This window comes from Heloderma suspectum, chromosome 3 (assembly GCF_057233095.1).
Source record: "Heloderma suspectum isolate Gila_16-S chromosome 3, 16-S_ref, whole genome shotgun sequence".
In the NCBI taxonomy this organism is placed as follows: Eukaryota; Metazoa; Chordata; class Lepidosauria; order Squamata; family Helodermatidae; genus Heloderma; species Heloderma suspectum.
The window spans coordinates 138,471,403-138,486,744 of record NC_139460.1 but is presented as its reverse complement, the minus strand read 5'-3'; the positions used below and the strand labels follow the sequence as shown (position 1 = coordinate 138,486,744).

Genomic DNA, 15,342 nt, shown 5'->3' with positions numbered 1-15,342 from the left:
AGTAGTGGGCCATGGGCCATTCATAAATACAAAACAATTAAAACAAATTAGAGCAGATACAACATGAGGTTAAAATCTAAAATGGTTAAAACTAGAATATATTCACAGAACATTATTTTAAATTCATTTAAAATCGTTTAGAATATACCGCTTCCACATTTAAATGAATAATTATGATCTGAGAATTAAGATGGCTAAAAGACCATTAAAACAAGGCACCCTCAAAACAGCCAACTGCATTATCAGAAATACATTTTGCATGAATTTTCTATGCTGCCAAAGCAAAAAAAGACCTTGTGAGTTATAGTGGGATCTATATCAGACAGAAAATCTTCTCTAGAACAGTGTTACAGTACAGATAAGACAAAATAGAACCCAGAAATTTAGCCCTTGGTTCAGAATATAAAGGGCAGGACAGCAAATAATGTGGCAGATCTTCAGTCTCTGGAGCATCACAAATACATAAACATTGAGCCCAAGGAATTTGAGAATATCTGCCACCAATCATAGCTGTTCGCGTAGTTTGAAAATGAGCAGTAAAAGCTTGCCTAGTTTTGGGAAAGTAAGCTTTGTCAAATAGGCGGCTCTTTGGTGGTTATACTTGGAGCCTATACCATTTTGAAAATTTTGAGTTATTAATGGCCTGTCTGTCAGCAAAACACTGTGACCAAAGATACATTCACGAAGCCTCTGTTTTGAATTCAGAGTAGAAAATACATCAACCAATGTGAAATACGATTGTAGTAAATTCTAATATCTTGAGCTCCAGAATTTACAATTTAACAGCAGTTCATAACATAATTTAGGCAAAATCTGGACAGAAGATTCTTTTAAAATTCTCCAGTAATTAATCAAGGCACAGTGGATACGAGCTCTAATGGAGGGAAGACCAACCTTTGCCTGAACCAAGGCAGCAGGAGTGCCAGGAGGCAAAATTAGAAGTTTTCTAAGAAATCTATTTTGAAGAGCCTCCAATTTAACCGTTAGAGAATCAGCCCAACCCCAAGCTGCAGCCCCATATAAAATTTGGGAAATTACCTTACTCTGAAAAATTTTCAAAGCTGGATCAACTAAACCATCTCCCGCAGTACAATAACATTTAAGTATGGCTCTAATAGTTCTTAAGGCCATTACTTTAGTTGCTTTTACATGAGCTTTCCAAGAAAGATTTTCTGTAAAATGAATGCCAAGATATTTAAATTCCCAGCACTGATCAATCTGATGGCTATCAATGAACCATTGGAAGTGGGAATGTCTCTTTCTGAACACCATCATCTTTGTTTTAGCATAATTAATATTTAACCTTTCTTTAGTACAATATTCACTGAGCTTAGACAGTAGCCTGTTTATAGTATATAAACCTATACGAGTGAGTGATAATAAAATCATGTTGTCAGCATATAGAAGAATAAAAACTTTTTTTACCCAATTGCAGGAGGAAAAAATTCTGGCCCAGATAATTCTGAAACTATATCATTCAAATATAAATTAAAGTAGTGGAGCCAAAAGACACCCTTGTTTAACCCCTCTGTTGGTGGGGATGCATTCAGTTAATGAACCAGAAATCCCCACTCTTACTCTTGGAATAGAATTCCTTAATAAAAAACAAGAGATGTTTATCGATATTAGTGTTGGCCAATTTATGCCACAAGGGTTTAATCAATATCAGGAACTGCCTTGCACTTCAGTGGTATAGCAAGGCCACACATGGGTGCTACATGTTTCTAAAATATAATCATTTCAGAACATGGATGTCCCTAATCGCTGCCTTTTCCCCTACTGGCATATGTCAAAATTCTGAGCTCTAACTGGAAAGTGGGTGCTGGTTCATGTTGCTGATTCAAAACACTACCACCCAATCAACACCTAACAATATAGGAAGTTTCCACAGAAGGCTTTATTGTGGAATCGTCCTGCCTCATTCACAAAATTTTAGAATGCTTTTTGATTGGTCACAATAGGAGCTGTTTGTCTGGAAGCACCCACAGTCTATGGTCATTTAGGCAGCTGAAGTAGACAGCAGGGAAATTTAAATACAGTAACACCCATCACTGAATTGAAACCTAGTATGAGGCAGTAAGGGCCCCATAGCACCTGGATTGTGCAGTGTTAGCCAATACCACATTCACTTACCCCCCCACCCCCCCTCACCATCCCAATTTATGTTCCACAACTTGTTATTCTAGGATAATGCTCACCACACCAGAACAATGCCACATATCATGAAAGTGTGGTGCTCTGATCACTCTTGCTCCATCCTGACCACTTGGAGCTACTGAAACCCATAGGACTGAATTTTAAGCCCATTTCTTTGCTGGTTGAATTCCTTTAGAGAGCAATCCTGTGACCCCTAAATAGCATCCGGGAGACACAGGATTGTTTGGTTTTTGGCTGCGAGGTCAGAAACTGGGCTGCAACCTCTCAGTCAAGAAACCACATTCCTCTCCCCCTTGTAACCGGCTACCTCTCTGCACTCCGAAAACAGAGCATGGAAACGGGGGGAAGGGTGTGTTTCCGGTGACAGGGAAGAGAGGAAACCAGGGTGGCAGCCATATGATAAATCCTAGCCTTTATCCCTCCCTCTCCCTGAAGCCTCGCTAGACAGGTGAACATGCCCATCTAGCTTAAATGCAGAGTGGGAGGCTCTAAGTACCTCCCGCTCTGCATAGGATACCCGTAAGCCTCCAAGTTCGGAGGCTTACAAGTACCCAGGGCGCACCCTATAGGACTGCGCTGTTTGTGAACTTACTTGTCTAGCAGCGTTTAATTAATGGACTTCTTCCTAGAGCCATTTTCTGGCTTATGTGAAGGTTGTGCAGTAATAAAAAAAAAAAATTATAATGAGCTAGAACTTTTTTCTCCCCCAGTACACTGCTAAAAATGCAGCAACATTTCCTCTTTGCCTTGCACAAAACCAAAACATTTTCTTGATGAAGTTTTAAACTGAGAAGTGCAGCAAGAAAACTAAACATCTTATCCATTATTCACCTTGCATGACTAGGCAAATAAAGTTTGCAAACCTGATTTGTACTATAAAATAATTGTTCAAAATCAACTATATTCTGGTCAGAAATCTTAGTGCTTCCTTTCAGTATAAAATGCTAGAGATTTTATTCAGCTCCTTAGTCTGTTCATGCTATCATCTTGAAGTACTCTTGTATCTTCCAGTTTTAATTTCTGCTTTCCCGTAGCACATACGGAAGTCTGTGTTTCCCAAAGGAATCATAGTTGTCAAAGAAAGGGAGATTTATCCACTCAGGCTGATAAGTAGTGGTGCTGTACACATAGCATTCCAGAATGTTGTTAACAGCTGGTCTCCCTTCAGGTGCGCTACCTTTACCTTCCCACTCAACTACTTCAATTCTCACTGGAGTACGCTGATACATGTCTGGGCAACCTTCAAACTCATCAAGGAATTGCAACATCTGGTCATCAACAGAATAAATCTCTCCAGTGACACGGTGCCCTTTTCCTGGGTTGTTCAGCAAATAAGGAATGTTGTATTTCCCTGCAATCACCAGGGGGTATTTCTCCACTGTGAGTCCCTTGCCCTGGAATCTGGATGTCCCATGAGCACCATTTATCATGTGTGGGTAGTTTGGCTGGCCTTTCTTAAGGGTTCCATAGACAAAGACAAGGGCCATTCTTCCAATTGAAGGAACTGAAAGAAAAAAAATAGCATTAATAAATGACTGCACTTTGCATAAATATTTCTCTTTAAAACACTGTCACTCTTGCAGCAAAAACTTTCACAAATACACTTGCTTAAAAACATGCCAAGGAATTCAAGCTGCCTCTTGCTAACATTCCTGTTAAAATCCACAATTAACAAATCTAAAGGCAAAAAATCATAACCATAGTGAAAATAAGGAATGGTTTGTTATAGCTATGTAGTAGGAACCAGACACCACTCTAGTTATTGAGGGTTTGGTTCACACTATCCACTTCCTCCATACAGCTGCGTATGTTCATGGACTACTTGGAAAAGTTAATATGTGAACTGGGCTGACTAATCTAGGCAGCCATTTTCACGATCCCAATGTTTTCAGTAACCATTCACCGGGACTGGATTACACATTATTTAACCCATGATGAGCACAGCACCCATGGGTGCCGGGTTGCATATGCAACTCCCGCTCAGGATTTGTCACGTCATGCAAACCTGATGAGCATGGGTTATGTGAGGGTTAAACAATGTTTGCATAGGACAGGAAGGCCTGGCGTGCTATGGTCCATGGGGTCACGAAGAGTCGGACACGACTGAACAACAACAACAACCCATGCTTGCTGGGTGCACACAACACGACAACCCCTCGAGCAAGAGTTGCGTATTCAATATGGTGACCACACACACTACAGCCTCACCATGGGTTAAATAACCCACAGTAGGCTGTCATGTTGTGTGAACAGCCCAACTGTCTCAGAAATAGTTGCGTATAGCCCAGTTTTTCTCCATCCAGTCACATATGTGTGTACCCAACTGTGTAGAGGATTTGATAATATCAATTTCCCCAAAGAAACCACTTGACTTACTCATTACCAAAACTTATGATAGATATTCAGATAGCCACCAACTACGGACCTGCTTCTGCCAATTGAATATCAATGTGTTTCAAAAGCAGGGTGACCATGGAGCTGCAGGACCCTATACCACTTAATTCCCCATGGCACACCCCAAACAAAGGCCAGGAACAATGCTAGCCTTGGAGGTGGAATAGTTAATTTATTTCCCATTGGTGTCAATGGGCATGAAAAGAAGAAAATCCCTTCATGGGCGGGGGGGGGGAGATGCTTAGCCAGGGCTTAGGAGTGGCTTTGCATCCACCACAGATTTCTCCTGCCCCCAGGATTGTTATGCCCATCACTTAGTAGCCTGTGGGATGGAAAGGATAGAAATAATAACCTCACCTGCAGTGCAATGTATTCTTTCTTGCTATAAGGATTTGGAGGACAATACTTTTATTCTTTAGCAAGTATTCTTTGGCTCAAGTGGTATATTAAAAGAAGCAGAGAGGGAAATATTACATCATGATACATGGGGGTTTGGAATATTCAGCAAAACACTGGATCAAATCTGGAAATCCACAAGTCACCAAATAATTGTTTACATTGTGAAATATACCACCTTCCTTGAAAGCAAAGGAAATTACACATAAATACACTTCTCCCCGTTCAGATGTAAAGACTACCCATGGATTATTTATTAAGATTAAACAACCCAGAATTTAACCTAACAATCACCCAAGGTTTGTCGTTGGGTTAAACTCTGGGTTGTTTAACCCTACAACAACCTAGGGTTCTGTGTTCAGACATCGCATCAGACAACCCAGGAACGTCCCTGGGTTGTTGATTAAAGCTGATTGAAAATGGAAGCGACGAGCGCGCGGGAGGCAGCTTGCTCACTCCCTTCCTTGTTCACAGCCCTGCCAATTCATGGATTAAACAATCCATGAAATGGCATTATGTGCAGATTAGGTCAGTGGGTTGTATCCAGTGTTAGTCTAACTTAAGTCCCATTCTTAAGTAGGAGTAACGCTGAATACAACCCAATTAGTGAGGGGTGAGGGGAGAAAGAGCATGCGCCCACACCTCACAAACGTAGTATGGGACAGGTGCATTTAGTGTACTGAAACAGCTTTGTAACCGCAGTTACATATTCCTAAACGCTGATTCAGATCTTTTAAAACTATTAAGGATTACAGGCCTGTGGAAGAAATCAGCACTTGAAAGTTCTGTTCCCTTTGACAAAAGCTTAGAAGGGTGAATTCCTATGTCCAGATTTTCCTGCCACACAACAACTTTTGGAAACACCATGCAGAGGCATTTCTATAGAACTGAGCGTTCTAAAGGAATGCAACATTTTATGGCTTTGGAGCCACTGTGATTCCAAAGGCAAAATTTCACACCTGACAGTGTGTGTGTGTGTGGGGGGGGGGGGTCCTCTCCTCCTTAACTGGAACAAGTTCTCTGATGGTTCTGATGAATGTATTGTGTACAATGTATTTTGTACAATGCTGGATGACATAATTTCCCAAATCAACCACTGTTGCTTCTTTTAATTGAACACAACATGCAAAATGTACAGGTTTTCTTTTCTTTTTTAAAACAGAGGTTGAATTTCAGCATCCCTGTTATTCACATCTGTTAGCTTTAGCAAGCATTACACAATGGGTGCTGCTCATTCTCTGCCAAAGATCTAGCCTTCATTCCATTGCACCATTTCCAGAATGTTTTATGTTTCTCATCAGGAGGTGTCTGTCACACATTGTGACTCTAGTTTTTGGCACAAGTGTGGAGCTAGTCTTTTGCAATACACCTGGCTGCCCATTTTGATGTTCCATTTTGGGATCAACTTTCCCAGTATAGGGCAAAAGCATCTCCTATTTACTAAAGTAATGAAAAGGTTCCCATTTTATTCCTTGGCTACTGTTCAAAGTATTCTGCTTCCCAGCTGCATCTCCCTCCCTCCGTGATGGTTCTGTCTACCTAAAGCCCAGAACATCTGATGCTTCCCCAAATTTTGCTATCAGTCACTGAACTGCTAGGAGAGATGGTCTCTGGTTTTCCCCAACACAGCAGTTTGGTCTCTAATTACCAGATGTAGGGAATCTTCAGAAGGTGGGCGGGACACCTGGCCCGGATTGTAGATGGTGGGTCATTAAATGACGTTAAAGGTGTAGGAAAATGTTAAATATGTAACTCCCCTTAGCTTTTGTTTAAGCCCCCACCCTAATTTGTTTAGGTTGGGTGTAGTGCCGTGTATTTTTCAAATTAAAATTGGAAGCACACTTCACTCTTGCAGCAGCCCAAGAGGTTTACTGTCAGAGAATGTAAGACAGCAAGGAACAGCAGCATAAAAATGTCATGAATAAATTACCCACCCTCAGATTTTGCATGAGTTACTGGACAACTCTCCTTAGGGCCAAGTGGCAAGGCCTCAGCAATGACTCATGCAGAGACGAAAGTGATAGTCACATCTTAAGGGCACTTTGTGCATCAAGAGTCACCAGACGCAGAGACAGGACAGCACTGGCCATCCTCACCATGTATCTACACTACAGACTTAATCTGTTTTAACTGTCATTCCTTCTCTCCACATCCCTCTCTCCATGTCCCTCTGGGAATTGTAGTTCCATGGTGGAGGCTGTGGCTATCAGAGAATTCTCAGCGCCACAGCAAAATACAATTCCTAGGAGCCTTTAAGAGAAACCATGACAGTTCATGGAAAGAGATATACATTGTTGTGAACCTGTCAGCGAGCTTCAGCTGATGGATACAGAAATGCAATACATACATACATACATACATAAAAATAGGGCCTCAGTGGAGGCTGGAGTAGGAGGCAAAGCCAGAGCAGTGAATGATGCAGAGATGCACAGCAGGCAGCTGTTTCTGTTGGAGCGTACTTAGGCCTCATACAAGCCTTTCATTATTCTTTTCTTTCTCATATTGCACAAGTAGTTCCCCCATGGCATATCGTTTCAAAATTACTGGAATAGCATGTGTGAGGCCAGCAGTCTCTGGTTCAGCTCCTCCTGCAGCCATGAAGTCACTAGGTGAAAGCTAGCGTGGTGCAGAAATGAGAGAGTTTCAGGCTATAAACTAGCTTCAAGTCCTTACTCAGCTCATGGGTTAACCTTGGGTCAGTCACTATCTCTCAGCCCTAACCCACCTCACAGAATTGTTGTGACAATAAACATGGCGAGGGGAAAGGGAGCGTATCATGTATGTCACCTTGCACATCTTGGAGGGAAGGTGGAATAAAAATAAAGTAGGAGGAGCTATGCCTACACAATCTGCAGTATATATGGAGACAGGTTTATTAAAGATAACCCAGAGTCTCTGTGAAGCACCTCTTATGTTCAAAAAGCACTATTCAAAATTTTAAAAGGCGAAAAAAGGAATCCTATTGGTCAAAAGGACTGTCATTTTAAAAGAGAAAAGGATTCCTATTGCTCAAAAGGATTGCCACTCTAGAAACCAGCTGTCCCCTTTTGACCACTGAGCAAGACTTATAATATTTACTTCATAAGAAAAGTTAATACTGTTTTCCAGAACACACAAGACTCTCCCCTCAAAACCACATGCTGCCTTTTTTGTGGTGATGCCTTTTCAAAATGCACACTGATTTGCCCTGTTATTTCATCAACATTTAGGTTTGTATGTTTATCCTTCATGACATCAGATGGGTTCGAGGCTGCAGTTTGATCGCCTACAAAGGAAAGAACATTAATATTCAGTTGTTCTAGTTCCCCTTTTGAAGGGAAAAAAGCATTACCTTTCAGATTGCGTTTTGAATAACAAACACAGATCCTTCAGGAAGAAACTTGTCCCAGTGGGGATTGAGAAAGGATCAGAGTTAAGCACTGAAACATGCAATTAATTCCCATTAGGGGATTAGGGCACTCATGTTCACTTTGAATCAGAAAAAGTGAATTGTGAATTAAATTGTTCACAACCAAGAGGTTACTTGTCAGAGTTAATAAGTTAAAATATAAAAGGGAAAATGAAAATGCACATTAAAATCTCTATAGCAAGCAGAGCATCTGTCTGCAAAAGATACGCTCCATTTACATTAAGCAATTTCTCTCCTGCGCATATGGAGCTACGCTTTTTGGGAAAAAAGAAAGAGAAGTTTCTGGGAGAAGAGTTCTTCTCACAACTGAAATCAAGAGCTCCTCTTCACATCTTCATTTGTCAAAGGGAACTGAGGGCTTGAGCTTTTTATTACAACAGATTATTGGAGGCAAGAGGTCTCCAAGGCCCTGCTTAACACTTCAGAATAGGATTTCCATTATGGCTCCTAGTTGCTGACATGCTATTCCACAGAAAGAAAAAAGCCCTGTTCAGGTGTTGTGAAAGGGGGAAAAGTAAACATGTGAGGAAAAGGACTGCGCTAGCCCCATCCTCCCGGTGTGTTGCTGTTGCCTTCTACTCACGAAGCACGACTTTCTGTAGAGGAGAGCCTCCTTTATCTGTGGAAGGTCTCCACATGATTAAGAACCCTGATTTTCCAGGGTAAATGTCCCTCTCCTCACGTGTTTACTTTAACCACTTTCACAATGTTTAAATAGGGCTAAAGCCAATGAGGAAACTGAAGTTTAAATCAAGGACAATATTTCTAACTGCAATCCTTAACAGATCTGTGCATGAAACCCAGGAAGTCAGAACATGTAATTCCATGAAAGAGTGTGACCTAACATCAACTACAGAGTGGCCCAAAAGTAGGTATACAGTATAGTTTATTTGCATTTTATTACATTGCTTATTACATTGTTTATTAAATTTACATTTGTTTAACACGATTGAATCTTGTAAGTGCTCGAAATGTATTCCATCAGTGTTGCAACATTCCTCCAACCTGTCCAGAACACTGTGACACACAGTACGACACAAATTCCGGTCCGCATCAATGTCCATAAATGCTTCTGAGATGAACTCCTTTAATTTGTCCGCTGTCCGGGGATTCCTCTCAAAAACCTTTTTCTTTACTACGCCCCCCCCAAAAAAGAAGTCCATTGGTGTTTAGTCGGGTGAACCTGGCGGCCATTCAATGCTGCCACGTCGTCCGATCCAATGCTGTGGGAAGGTGTTGTCAAGATAGTCCCTTACTGCAAAAGCATAATGAGGAAGTGCCCCATCTTGTTGGAAGACCAGTTCGGCGAAGTTAGCCCTGGTTCTGAGTTGTAGCACTACCTCGTCGCGTAACATGTTTAGGTAATTGTTACTATCCACAGTTGTATCGAAGAAAACCGGTCCTACAACACCTTCGCTGGACAGTGCAACCCACACTGTGACACCTGGCTGGTTCAGTTGAGATGTGATAGTCAAATGAGGATTTCATCTGCCCAATACACACAGTTATGCCTGTTCACGTGGCCTGACAACTTGAAAGAAGCCTCATCTGACCAGATGATCTTATCAAGAAGGTCTGGTTCGTTAGGGATTTGGTTACGCATCATCTCACAGAATTGCAACTGACGGTCTGGGTCGTCCTCCAGAAGAAGATCATCCAGCAGTCTTGGACGGTACGGCTTCAATTTCAATTTACGTATTAAGCGTTGCAAGGATGTTCTAGGTATGGATAGCTGCTTAGACGCACGTCGTGTGGACTTTTTCGGACTGTTCACAAATGTCAGAGCGACTCTTATCTCATTTTCCTCTGTCAACATTCTAAACAACTGTATACCTACTTCTGGGCCACCTGGTATATGACAATCACAGTTCTTAGCAGTAGAAGATGTGAAAATACAGTTCTCACTCTCTCTAAGATGCCAACAATTTTCTCAGCCCAGAACACACAATTTACTCACTGCTCTCCCAAAGCCTGGAGGACTCTAAAGATTGCTCACTATTCTGTGACATTTTAGTAGATCCTAACAAAGCCCTACTGTGGCTTTTGGATTTTTTCTAATGGACCAGCATAACTACCTAGGTCTTTTGTATGCTCTTCCAAAGGAGCAGATGAATGCAAAATAAACTTGACCAAGCCTAAACCCTCAGTGTTCTACAATCCTCTGTATAAAATAACCCTTTCACATGTATTAAAAGGTTATTTAGCCACCTTGTGGCAAGAGGAAAGAATAATATCTGATGCATAGTTTCATGTAGCCAGCTGTCAAAAAACAAGTACTAAGCCACATAAATAGAAGATTCCGTGGCAGAAATGTGCTTTTCCTTGTAATCAAATTTTTAAAAAAAGTTGATGCTCCAACACTTCACCAGTTTGCCTAGACAGAAATCAGGCCTTCTAATGTACAATATCCTCCAGGACAAAACAACCTATTCAAAAGATAGCCATGAAATATTCATACTGCAGCCATTAAAGTTTAATATCCTGGGAAAATGAGTGAAATCCATATATCATCTCTTCAAGCAATTTCTTTTAACTACAACCGAAGCCTATCCAATTGTTGGTGCAGCTTAGGATGATATTTTAGAAGGGGAAAGCAAAAATAACAGAAAATAAAGTGCATGGTGTGACTTGAGATGGAAACAGCTAAAACACAATTGGAAAACGACAACAAGAATCTCACAACCAGACCAGCTAGGACTACATTTTAATACTGTATATTTACTTCAAACAACAAGTTCATAAGAACATAAGGAATGCAATGCTGGATGAGACCAAAGGCCTAGGTCCAGCATTCTGTTCACACAGTGGCCAACTAGCTGCCTATGGGAAGCCCACAAGCAAGACATGAGGGCAATTGCACCCTCCCACTTTTGTTCCCCAGCAACTGGTGTACATAGGCATACTGCTCCTGATACTGGAAGTAAAATATTCATTGACTAGTAGCCATTGATAGCCTTATCCTTCATCAATTTGTCTAGTCCCCTTTTAAAGCCATCCAAGTTGGTGGATATCGCTACATCTTGTGGTAGCAAATTCCAGTTTAGCTATGCACTATATGAGGAAGTACTCCCTTTTATCTGTTCTGAATCTCCCACCATTCAGTTTCATGGGATGACCTGGGGTTCTAGTATTACGATCTATTATAACATATTTTTGGAGGGGCTGGGTGAATAAACGTAAAATGAGAGCTGCTTTAGCGTAATGCCTAAGAACTGACATTCCTGCTTCAATCTTACCTTTACCAGAAACTTACTAGACACCTTTAAGCAAGCCACTACACCTTCAGCTTTAAAACTCACCCCCTGAAATAATGGAACTGACCTGCTTGCAGGGTTGTTGTAAGGTTGATCAGAGATCATGAATGTCAACTCCTAAGAAAACTTACTTGAGAATAAACACTCCTGAACACAGTGGGGCTGACATCCATACATAGGAACGTGTTAAAAAATACTTATGAATGCTATTTATTTTTAAACTAGCAAAATGCCCAGTATGATGCCATGTGTATGGAGGGAGGCTATATTGCAGCCCCCAGAATGTGCCCTGTGCCATTCACATATATGGTAGAAAGTAAAGGGACACAACTGGTGGTAGCTACACCTACTCCTGGTGTCCCTAGAAAAGTAGGGCTTTGTGCTTTCTTTATTCTAAATTGCAGCCTATTTATTATGTTCCCTGGAACTCTGTGAGAACTACTGAAAATGAGCCAGACCCTCATTGCCTAGCCCTGCCCTGGGTTTCAATACTTGGTCCCACAGAAACATGGTACAATGCTAGGATGTGGCCGATAGTGATGCATTAGCAGACAGCTCATCTTTATGACAGATTAAGCATGCGTGTGCAAAGAGCATGGGGGAGTGCAGTACTTTTTTGTATACTGCACACAGGATTACATTGCACATATGCTTGTTGTGCATATGCACCAATGGAGTTCTCTTTCAGTAAGGGCCACATGACCAATTGTGAGGGGCGGAAGGAAGGTTTTGTCTTCATCTGTCCCCAAATGCAGCACTTTACTTTTCTAGGATGAGTGCATTTATTTATATTTTTAGTTGTTTGTTTACAAGGTATTACAAGGTTGACAAGGATGCAGCTCTACATCCAGTAAGATATTGAGTGGTGAACAATAAAAAGGGGAGAATACAATCATAATCATAATAGAAATACAGAATTAAAACCATTAAAATCAGATTGTGCCAGTAAAACTCTGGCTGGTTAGCAGGGAAGTCGTGTTTAAATAAAAATGTCTTCAGCAGCCAATGTTCACAATGACAATGTACACTTAACATGGAAGTAAATGGATCTACTCAGAGACACCACTGGTGTGAAGACTGAGCCTGCTTCCTGCTCCTAGTGACCAGGAGGTACTAATAATCAAACTTGTGTCTATCGCAGCTAACCGTACCCTGTATTCTGTTATGGAGAACTGGCTTAGATGCCTGCCAAGCTAGAAGTGGAGATGAAAATATCTCAAAAACATTTGTGGTTTTCCCTACGATCATATAATGCTATATTCTATTCCCAAATTGAAGGTCATCTTACAAATCGTTCTGATTCATAAGGATTCAGATAACTCCTGGATCCTATGTGCAATATTGTGTTGGCTCTAGGGATGCTAGCATCAAAATGTTTTACCACAATCCAGTATAGCATCTTATTTTCCTTCTTTTTAATACAGTAACATTATTTTCCCTTGAGAAAAAAATCCTCACTGTTGGCTCGGTGACGAGATATAGTTACATATTAATTCTTCAGAAGTTTCTGAAAACTGTAGGAAACAGGTGAAAAAACAAAATGCCTTGAACTTTAAACCTGAGCTCAGTCTGTTTGAATAAAGTGAGTTTTAAGGTCACTCTTCACTCAGTGCTAACTTTCAAGGAGGACCCACATGCCAGAAGAGACTCGAGGGACTGCATCCTGTTGGTTCTTTGATGCTTTCATTTTGTAACTTGCTATTTTCTTTACAGGGCAGACAACGGGCTTCCTGCTTGGGCCGACCCCTTTCCAACCTCACCAAATACCTCAGAACCGTTTATGGCAAAACACCTTTCTTACATTAGCCAGGGAGGCACCAGTGGAAACCATGGCCCCTTTGAAATCAAGAGGTTAAAGTCTCTTCTCAGCAGTTGTCCGCTCTGAAACTATGAAGTCCTGGTTTGTGAAAACAAACAGTGTTACAACTACTGGTGTGATAACACAGGACAATACCTGTAAGACTGCCCTATAGCTTACTTCACTGAATGGTTAATACTCCCCCCTTCCCAATCCAGCATTCGGTGGTTTATTTGATGCATTTTGTGTGAAACAGGATCATTATTTACTTTAAGGGTCAGGGAGCCCCCAGTATGAAATTATTTTTAAATATACACATCAATAACAATAAGGCACATTAAACCATGTTGAATTCCACAATATCCTAAAGATGAACCACATACGATCGCCAACCTCCCTCAATCCCCAAATGCCTGGAGGTATGTAGAATCCCATGACATGCAAGGACCAAGAGAGAACCTGACTGTTAGAACTGATGCAAACGCCTCCCTGACACATGACTCAGATACAGAGGCGGCTGTATTCATTGCATACCCTTCAATACATCCATGCTCAGGCTGTAAAGACGATGCTGTGCATCACAATTACACTTTGTATAAAGTTTGTATAAAGTTAGTGTTGTGAAATGGACAGACTGTTGTGCCCTGTCTACATGAGCCATTTACTCTGAGGCTGCTGTGATTCAAGGTCCTTTGGGACATACAACGCAGTTGCCACTTCACAGCCAAATCAGGGTTTCCCCCCAGAAAATGCGAATTTCCAGAGGCTTTTTGCTGCGATGTTTTTGGTTTCCTGTGGGTTTCCTGCTATTGCAAGCTGTCTGTCCCTTCCCTAGACCGACTCTGCATTTTGTGGTGGGCATGTGGTAGGAGTGCCTAGTACTTGTGTCACTCTGTGATGCCCCTTCACTCCTCCCCCTTGCTTCGCGGCTGCGCAATTATAGAGGCACGCTCATTTCTTCAACCACATCTTCGTACACCTTTGCAGCATCGTAACTTCACAAAGGCTGCTTTGGAGTCAGTGGCCAAGGGCCAGGGGGGTGTCAGGGGAGCAGAAGGTCCAGGACCAACTTCGCATCAGCCACCATTTTGGAATTATGGGTAGGCACGTACCTCTCATGGGCACACGCCTTGGAGTGTGTGAACCATCGCGAGAGTCTCAAGCTGGAGAACTGCCAAACAGTTGGCATGGCAATGAAGGAGCAGACCACCCACATTTTACCTAATGAGGCACCCCTAAAATACAAAACAGCCACTAAAACCCCACGTTGACGTGCCTGCACAGCTGCATGTTTAAATATAATGGTTTTTTTAAAAAGAGCAGCCAACTTCCGCAGTTTACTTTGCTTCAACGGCTATGTGTCAGGGTACAACGGATTTTCCCGTTGGAGAAGTCTGCAGTAAATCATGCGTGTACTGCAGCAGAAGCTCATTCGCAGCTGCAATGCTGCGCAGTTACAACAGAGTGAAGGGTGAAAGTGGTGCTGTGTAGATGGCCCCTTGAACTTGGAATGGGGTGACCCAAGTTCAAATTCCCACTGAGACATGAATCTCATTGGATGATCTTGGGCCTCTATGCCTAGCAGTTCTGAGGATAAAATGTAGAAACTCCATGGGGCCTGGGCTCTTTGGAGAAAGATTGGGATACAACTGTGATAAATATGCAATCTATCATTATACCTCTGTTGACATCAGTCCGGGCTACTTTGTAGGTAGGTACTGCATAGAACAAAACATAATACCTGATACTTTTACTTTCTCTTTACACCAGCAGGGAATAGAGAAGGTAATATTAGGCTTAAATACAAGATTGGTACTTGCAGACCAAAGGGTCCAAGGAAAAGCCAATAGAGAAAGAAGAGAAGATATAGAAGAACAAGACGTGGAGACATTTGGAAGTATGTATAAGAGGCTGAAAGTGAAGATGCAAGGAGA

At 41.6% G+C, this 15,342-nt stretch overlaps 1 protein-coding gene across 4 annotated transcripts in view; it reads right to left on the bottom strand.

Annotated features, from left to right (window-relative positions):
* Positions 1 to 15,342, bottom strand: part of LOC146350291 (gamma-glutamylaminecyclotransferase-like) — a 98,953-nt gene continuing 83,611 nt past the window's right edge. For 2 of the 4 annotated variants that reach the window (XM_084844683.1, XM_084844680.1), the window contains one exon: positions 3,088 to 3,661. In XM_084844683.1, coding sequence (XP_084700809.1) covers positions 3,171 to 3,661 — 491 coding nt within the window. In that variant the 3' untranslated portion in view covers positions 3,088 to 3,170. Of the gene's footprint in view, positions 3,662 to 15,342 lie in introns of all 4 variants that reach the window. The other 2 variants (XM_084844682.1, XM_084844681.1) reach the window with 2 other exon arrangements.